Raw genomic sequence first — 9,079 nt, forward strand, 5'->3', positions numbered from 1 at the left:
TAAAATAATATTGTGTAGCACACTTGCTCTTTGAGTGCACTTGGTCCTGTCAAGTATGAAGACACACCAAGATAACCACATTTCTACTTGTCGGCAGCTCTGGATCAACTAAATTAAACATTTGCACTTCCTCAAGACCTCCAAGGTCCCCGGGCTTCCCTTAACTGCCTATGTGTGATATCTATGCAACTAATCATCAACATAGCAATAAAGAATCAATTCCCTACATAAATGAATTCCACTTTAAACAAGATTAAGAGTCTTCAGCCACACTAGTGGCTTTGTTACAATTTCAGCTAATTGCTAACGTAGCGTGTTAGCATACTAACATTTGCTAATTAGCAGCAGTACAGCTGAGACTGATGGGAATGCCAGTTTTGCAGGCATTTGGTCTTTATTACTATTGGTCCTGTGGGGAACATGGATGTCTGTATCAAATTTAATGGCAATTCATCCAATCGTTGTAAAAATGATTTCACTGAAAACCACAAATGTAAACCTCATGGTTCATGGTGGCATGAAAAAGTCAGGGGATTACCAAAGTCATTATAACACATCATCTGGGAACCATGTATGTTTTGTGCCAATCCATTTAGTAGATGTACAAATATTTCACTGGATATGTGTATACTTTGACCTGCTGCTGGCGCTAGATGACAAAAGTCTGGAAATCATAATTGGATTCTTCCTAAAATTTGTACAACCATGATTGTTGTAACTTTGAAATGTCAGTGGGCGGTGGGGATTACCAAATTCATTGTCCAATTTTGTCCAGAAAATGACTATGACACATTTGCATCTCATTTTGGGTTTCAATAAGGGTACAATATTCAGGCTTTCACCATTGACTAAATAACAACATGTCAGACAAACACACTGATAAGAATGTATTTCTATACTGTAGAATAGAAGGTTTATCAATCCACCTGAAAACAATAATGAATCCAAACTGAGAGCTTTATCCATCGAAACTGACAAAATCCCTTAATAGACCGCATCGAAATCAGTAAAAGAAATGGTTCACTTGCTTGTCTACTTTACTCAACCTAACAGGAATACTGTCACAGTGGCCTGCGGCAGGTTTGGTGATTGTGTGATAGATGTAACTGACATCCACTAGCATGGGAACTACAGTCTGTGCACCAAAAGAAAAATCCCTTCCTCACTTCTGAGTACACAGTAAAGTGAAGAAGTGACTTAGATTCTACCTTTACTAAACCTACAGCACTATTTCAATTAGTTTTGACTTATCTGATCACACAACATAACTCCATCCAACAGCCCATTTTAAAGTAGAACCACTTGTGTTGTACTCTCTTTATTGCATAACAAAACTCATAATCTCCTCACCAGCCTCATAATGAATTTAAGCCAAGTGGATTTATCAGTAATTTCAAATTCAAAACCACCACATAAAGCCCAGTGTGACTTCTCTATTTCACAGCCTGATTCAATCTTCTCTTCGTCCTCTGCTGAACATTCATCTTGACACCAAGTCTGATGAGTCTACTGACCTGTAACATACTTACAGCAAGGATGCAACCACACCAGAGGTAAACAGGATTTAGACTTCAGTGTATGTGTGTATTTGTGTGAATGTATGCGATGACTGCGGCACATCAGAGGTAAATAGGATTCAGGAGGAGGAGGTAGGAAGCAGATGGGCGGCTAGATGATGAGATTCCTAAGGGACTGATATCATACCAAGGTAAAAAGTGTGTGCTTGTGTGTGGGTGTGCAAACGATAGACTCCATGCTCCAATGTCGAAGCCGACAGACAGAAAGAGTGTGGTGGTGGGCCTTCTGTATCAGAGATGACTGGTGGTAATTCATGATCAGACAGACGGCGTCATCTATCAGGCCAGCTGTGCTCTGTTCACTAAACCAAGATCAATAACCCTGTCAAGCTTTACAGGATAGAGTGTAAGTGACCCACTGCTTTGCTGCTACTGAGCTCTTGGGGAGCGTGCTGGTTAACAGAACAAGGTGTTTGACTATGCGCGTGTGAGAGAGAAAAAGAAACAGTGTGTTAAGAGTACAAAGTGGTGGATGTACAGCCTGAGGACAGTTTATTCTACAGACTTCACACAGGAGATAGCAATTTGAAGTGTGAGGAGGAAATCATCTCACCTTTTATTGGATTCATTCGGATCATCAGGTCAAGCTCGGCTCTGGATGTGAATTGAGCCCTATTACAGTAAATTATTCTTTTTCGTTTGTTTGTGTGTTTTGTTGTCTCAATGTTAGTGAAAAGAGAGAGCACATGCATTTGCAGTGCGGGTGGTCACAGCAGGAGCCTAATGCTTTACCCAACAAGGAAGACAAATCCACATGAGAGTGCAAGAGAAAGGAAGAAAGAGAGTGTGAGAGAGAGAGTTTTCCTGTCACAGGAAGGGCAAACAAAGCAGGCGAGGCCGATGCAGCTGGGAGTGCCTTTGGCTTGTAGGCTTACTTAGCAAACATTACGCACTTTATCCAAGTACGGCACAGACTTCACACCACAAGGCTCTCTGTGTTATACTGTGCTTGTGTGTTTACATATTTTGAATTTCACCATTCATCTTTTACATTGCAAGATATTATTCTACTACTTTTTCAAGCCTAACTTAAAACAATACTCATATGCCCACATGTACATTAAGAGAGTTATTGATAGCTGTCATCAATAATCCTGTCCAGGCCTCATTCTGTGTTAAATTGTATTTTTATGTTTATCTGAAGCTAATATGGGGCTTCAGCAGACTGAATCAGTCAGATCAAGTGGGTATGTTTAAGAGTTACAGTCTTTTTAGTGCTTATTTCCATGTTTGTGTTTCCTCAGTCAGTATTTCCTTTCTAAAAAGACTGTAACCTTGGACGATACCCACTTAATTTGTTTTATACTGCCTTTTTTATTTGGTGTCAGAAGAGCTTAGTCATGTATTAATACACATTTTTGTCCCCCATCTTTTATACTGAAATTGTGTTAGAAAGGAGGAATGACTACAGCAACCACTCTTTCAGTGTCCATAGGGGAATGTTAGCATTGTAGTATGAAACACTTGACCAAACCTTAACCTTTCTTTTAAACCTTACTGCAGCTATATGGGAAATAGTTCAAGATGAGGCCTCTTCATCTATACATTGGTGGAAATTACAGTTATTGAAGTACTAAAGTACAATTCTGAAATATCTGTCCTTGAGCATCTCCATTGCATGGTAATACACTACTGCTCCACTATCTTTTAGAGGGTATATTGTGCTTTTTACTCCACTAAATTTATTTGAGAATGTTCTAGTTTCACTGTAGATTCAGATTTTTCACACAAAACATAAAAAATCAGCTTATAAAAGATGATGTATTGTTGTAGATTAAACTACTAAGCAGTATATCAAGTAGTTCAAACTTTCCCCAAGTTTGACCAGCTATAATATTAAATACATGAATGCATTTATAATTATAATCCAATAATAAAAATGTATTTAATAATATAACACTGAAATTCTGCTTGATGAGTTTTTAAGTATATTTTACTGACGATATATCTGTATTACTAAAATTATAATGCAGTACTTAAAAGTTATGACACAAGCTCAAACAGGAGTCTAGTCAAGTGAGTTTGATTTAGCAAAAGCAAAAGTTAGAAAGAACTCTTTGAGGAGTATCGGCAACTACATGAGCACATTCATCTTTAAAACAAAATTTTAGCCCTTACAGCTTTACTGACCCTTATAGTTAAATTCTTGTAGTTCTGTATCCTTGCAAATGAATTGCAGTCAGTGTGCTGTATAAATTCTATTATTTATGTCAGATATAAAATCAATTTGAGTTTCTGGTCATTTCTCACTGAAGGTTTTTAACCTCAAGGTACAAACTTCACATTTATAAAGGCATTCTTTAGGCATTTACCAATTAAATAGAGTTTAGTGTAATATCAGACTGGACTGAGCATCAGACCCTGAACAAACACAAACACTACTATATACTTTTATGCTTCATGTTTTACCTTACATCTCATTTATATCAACATTCTGCAACCTACATCTAACCCTGTAAGGACATTTTTCATCCCCATGAACAACAACACCCAACTGTAATACATATGTGTCCTTGCACACAGCAATCTGTAATCCCTGGATGAGAATAGAACACCAAAAACTACATCCCATCTGCAAAAGCATGCTTAGTTGAATCTTCTATCTGAGTCTAAACTAGACTGTCAGAAGCTGAATGGGCCTGATAGCTGACGGAGGGACTGACAGCACTGGTCCTCCTCCTCGCTAGGACACTGACCAACAGACAGACAGCATGGCCCATTGTGTCCACTGACAATGGGGATCTGTCCCTCCCTGGGATGGGCTGATCTCTGGATGAAGCCCTTCAGTTTCTGCTCAGAGGTGGTGGGTACAGAAGAAGTGTGGGCGAGAGAAGTGTCAGCTCAGAGACAAAGATGGGGGAGAAAGAGAGATGGGCAAAAAGTGTGATGAGTGATTACAGTGACATCCTAACTTTATCTTCTGTTGAATGTTAACTGAGCTGACATTACTCCAGCTAACAGCCTGTTTGTAAATTTAAGAAATCAGGACATGCTCAACAAATCTTGTCTCATCCATGTGTCCCCGTACAAACTGATTGTCCAACATTACCATCCTCATGCCTGTCTGCAACCAAGTCAAAAACTTTGAATACTGATGTGGCCAAGTTTGATGCAGAAGCCTTTCTGCCAAACAGCTATTCCTCTGTAGCGGCACAGTCTCCCATCACCTACCCCCTTCACAACCTGGCAATGTAGTCTTTGTTCAGTAGCTGTTGCAGCAGGAATTTAATCTGTCTTCCACAAAAAAAAAAAAACAGACTTAAGACTTAACCGTATGCACCACACAGTAATTTTATACCAATGAGCTTTGGCGCTGCTTCAACTGTTAGCGTGCATCATCAGAGCCAGTTATCTTCTGGGACCATGTGGATGAATTTAGTGTTGATGCTCTCATCTATAAAACTGTTGGTACGCTAACCAAACTCCAAAACTTTGGCACACATCCATATTTGAAGTCGCACCAGTGCAAACATTTTCAACTCTAGAAGGCAGTTAAAGTGTGAGACAGACTGATATTGTCCCCTGGATGTTGAGATGTTCTCGGGATGGTGGGTAGCTTTGGACAGAGAGAGCTGGGACCATTAGCCAGCTGCTCAGGGCTCTTACAGTAGATCTATTCTCTCACAGCCCACCCATGGGCCATTACTCATTACTCACGCCTCTCATTCCTCTTCTGTTACTCTCTGTCTCTCTCTCTCTCTCTCTCTGCCCCCCATTGGTAATGTCACACACAGGAAACATGGCAGAAAGAAAGAAACACACTGACAGGGAAAGATGAGCATGAGGAGAATGTGTGTATGCATAAGAGTAGGAGGGCAGAGGACTGACACACACATTAGCAAACATTAGCAGGACATTAGCAAACACACACACACACAGAGAAAAGAGCAAAAAGAGCTATACTTTCCATTAGGATACACTAATAGTCACATATCTTCTGCATACTCAAGTTAATGCACAGTCCACTTCCAAAGTTAATAGTTCATAAGAAAGAAAAGGCCTTTCAATAAAATGATGTAGTCATGATCACATTAGAAAATTGTTCTGACAGGTGCCAACACCCATAGATCTCTGCGCTGTCTGGCTTCCTCATCCACACTGAGTGCTCATTACCCAAAGAGCTTTAGAGGCTGAGGTTATATTTTGACTTCCATGATTTTTTAGACACTAACTTAATCTCCTCTTGAGCATCAGTGTGTAACTTCCTGCTCCAAATGGAGTGTAGGGAGGGAAGTTCCTGAAAGTTAAAAAAAATGACAGAAAAATTCTAAACTTTGCTTTTATCTCTGCAAGCCTGAGCTCAGTGTTGCAGTGAAGCAGAACAGCTGAAACAGGTTCAGCGTGATTTATATTACACGTACAGTCCAGGGAAGTAACTGAGTAATAAGTGAAGAAGTAAATAAAGAAATGTGAAACTATAGTAAAGATGTCTTTATTTTAAGGAGGAAGCATTATTTTCTTTTTTTTCTCTTTAATAGGACATACAGGCAGATGCCTCTTACGAACTGAATCATATCTCATTCTGTTGTTTAATTCCAACCCTAGAATAGAAAAAGTCTCATCAAATAGTAAATGGTTTGATCAAAAGTTTTAAGTTGGTTTTATTAATTTTATGCATAACCCATGTTCTACAATCTTCCGTTTGCCTGATCGACCAACCTGAGACGTAAACAAACTTACCCGGAGTGGATTTTCCAAGACCTCAGCACGGTGAGCCTCAGGGGAGGTCATATTAACAGCCCCATGCGGAGAACTTGAATTCGCCATGTTTTCCTTATCATGTAATAAGGAAGTTAAATTCTTCTAGATCACAACTTCTACTCTCCTCACATCTTTGACCGCTGTTTTTCACCTCTTCCCATCCCATGCATCCCACGTCCCTGACGCCTCAGTGGAAACTCAAAACGGAAAAGTTCCTCATTGTTGCGGAGCGGATCAGGAGTTTGTGATTACTTCAAATACTGTCGGAATTATGGACATTTCAGTGACCGAAATTATTAACACATCTGGTAAAAGTTTTTTTTTAAAGGTTTTTATTCGTTCATTTGGGGTGAGGCAGATAACATTTAATGTATTTAAATACCAGTGTGAGCAATGAAAAATCGTGTTCAACGCGTCTATTGTCTTTCTAGTCCCACTTTGTTTACACTCATTTGCTCTGAACGCGATTGGGTTCTGGAGCTACGCTGATGTACGAGATTACGAGGTGTATTTGAAAGCAGCATATGCGAACAGGTGCGGTTCCTGTTGTGCGTAAAAAGCGCTCCAGTGGTGCACCGGGCGCAGACAAACACACACTGGCGAAGCTGTGTGATGAGCTGTTGTGTAGACTTAACATTGTTTTGTCAGGTGCGTTTGCAAGGATATTGAATAGAATAGAAAAACAATCAGCTGGTTAAAATGTCGGAGTGACCAGACCTAGCCTACATGTCTAGGCAGCTTCGCTCCCTGCTTGTAAATTTCGTTTCAAAGTGAGAGGAAATAGCCACACGGCCAGAAGATTTATAGTGTTTGTGCTGAGATGGAAAGTGAATTTCATTTTCTTCTTGGCAGTAGTATTGAACCTTCAGGGTCTTTGAAACCTCCAGGGTCTGCAAGCTTTGCAGAAAGCAATAGAAATTTGATAAGTACAAACACCAAGGCCTTTCTATTGAGCTATGTTTTTGTATTGTATGATTTAGAATGATGTGGCCTAGAATTGCGTAAATGTGTGTATGGAAGGTGATGTGTTGGCTGTGGAGAAAATAAAACCTATTATTAGAGCAATGTTCATGAATTTATTTGAAAAAAGATATTAATGAAATCAGAATATTGCAAATTTTTTCTTTTTTTGGGGGGGGGGGGTCCTCTCAGGGTTTCCAAGACTTAACTGAGGGAATCAATGCTCCAGTTGTGTTAAACATGTTGCCACCTGCTGGGCACATACAGGATGGCAGAGAAATCTGAGTGACAGTCTGTCAGGTGGCTGAACAAGACATCTGATGTTCCACTTGTTGTTGGGCTGGAAATGTTCTCACCTACAGACAACAGGTGTTTCATTGTGTCTGAATCTGCCAATGTATTCCTGTTCACTCCTCATCACCCGCTTTCAGGAACCACATCTGCAGTTGAAAGGGACATAGAAAATGGATCATCATAACAAACGATGATACAAACGATGCCGGCCCCATCAGGAGGACAGTATCTGATCTCCATTTAATGTGGGTCCAGCTGTGGGTACGTCCTGGTCAAAGGGATGAACTGAAACACATTGTTGTATTGTCTTTTATGGGATCTCACTGATCCGGCTTCCTTTCTGTGAATAGATGAATGATGAATGCCTGTTTGTTCTGGTGCGCTCAACATAAACAAAATTATCTTGTGCAGATGGGGCTGCTGCTTTCTTTCAAATATAAACAGCCTTTCCTGGCACACACACACTTAACACACACAGTGCACACTGGTATGAGGGATACATCATTAACCACCACATAAATACATAAATTAGCATAAGTGATCCACATACTGTATAAGACACATTTTAAACAGACTTCACTAGTATTAAAAATCTATGGTTGACCATTATATTGTGCAATACATCATTAATTGGGATCAGTTTCAGGTTACACATCCTATTCATTATGCTGTATACATAACAAGCCACTTGAGAATTAGGGAAAATTTGACTGCAAAACAATCAGAGACTGGACTGCCAATGCCACAGAATGTCCACATACTGTATACAAGTGCAGTTTATTGAATCTGTGTGTAGATTAATGAAATGAAGAAGGCAAAAAGAAAGGTCAACCGTGTCTAGATGCTACATGTCTTTTCATCCTCTGAAGGTAAAGGACAGTCAGTCAAAGCACAGTTCTGAACAATTGTGATTATATTAACCATTGAATGTGAAGGACACAGTAGTCTAGAGCTGAACTCCCACCTGACAGTCAAAACTAGAGGAAGCTTATGCACAGAAATGAATTGCGAGTGCCTGTGCAGTGCAGTGCCTTTTCCTGGTGTGCGCAGACCTCTACATTGCGTTTGAGATCCTATTGTTCCAATTATTGTCAGAGCTGCCTTTGTACTGTATTTAGGTCACACTGTTGCTACTGTTACACATTATTGCTTGACATCAGAGCCAATTACAGCTCATCAATCATGCAGACTCCCATCAAATGGACACAAGTGTAATAATTTCTTAATATGTTATATGTATAGTTACTGAGTAAGCACTGAGACTCTTTAACTTTAACTTGAAGCTATAGAAGCAGCATCTCCAGTTTTCATCTGTATTCGTTCTGCTCTTTCTCTGTGTCTGCGCTCTGTCCTGAGTCAGCCAGCTTTCTCTGCCGTAATAATCAAGGCCCATTTGATGTGATTACTGTGGCGTGAAGGGGAAGAAGGAAGATGAATGAAAGCACATTTTATGTCACATGTTGAAATAACATGACTAAACAGATCCTCCCTCCCCCTTTTCTTTTTTTTTTTTTTTTTTTACAATTTCTACAAATCTCTCAGGAGAC

At 39.7% G+C, this 9,079-nt stretch overlaps 1 protein-coding gene across 1 annotated transcript in view; it reads right to left on the reverse strand.

Annotated features, from left to right (window-relative positions):
- LOC121905473 (NIPA-like protein 2) overlaps positions 1–6,550 on the reverse strand; it is a 25,162-nt gene extending 18,612 nt beyond the window's left edge. The window contains exon 1 of the mRNA XM_042423715.1: positions 6,258–6,550. Within this exon, the coding sequence (XP_042279649.1) occupies positions 6,258–6,344 (87 nt within the window). The 5' untranslated portion in view covers positions 6,345–6,550. The remainder of the gene's footprint in view (positions 1–6,257) is intronic.
- Between the last annotated feature and the right edge of the window lie 2,529 nt (positions 6,551–9,079).

Source organism: Thunnus maccoyii, chromosome 10, assembly GCF_910596095.1.
Source record: "Thunnus maccoyii chromosome 10, fThuMac1.1, whole genome shotgun sequence".
In the NCBI taxonomy this organism is placed as follows: Eukaryota; Metazoa; Chordata; class Actinopteri; order Scombriformes; family Scombridae; genus Thunnus; species Thunnus maccoyii.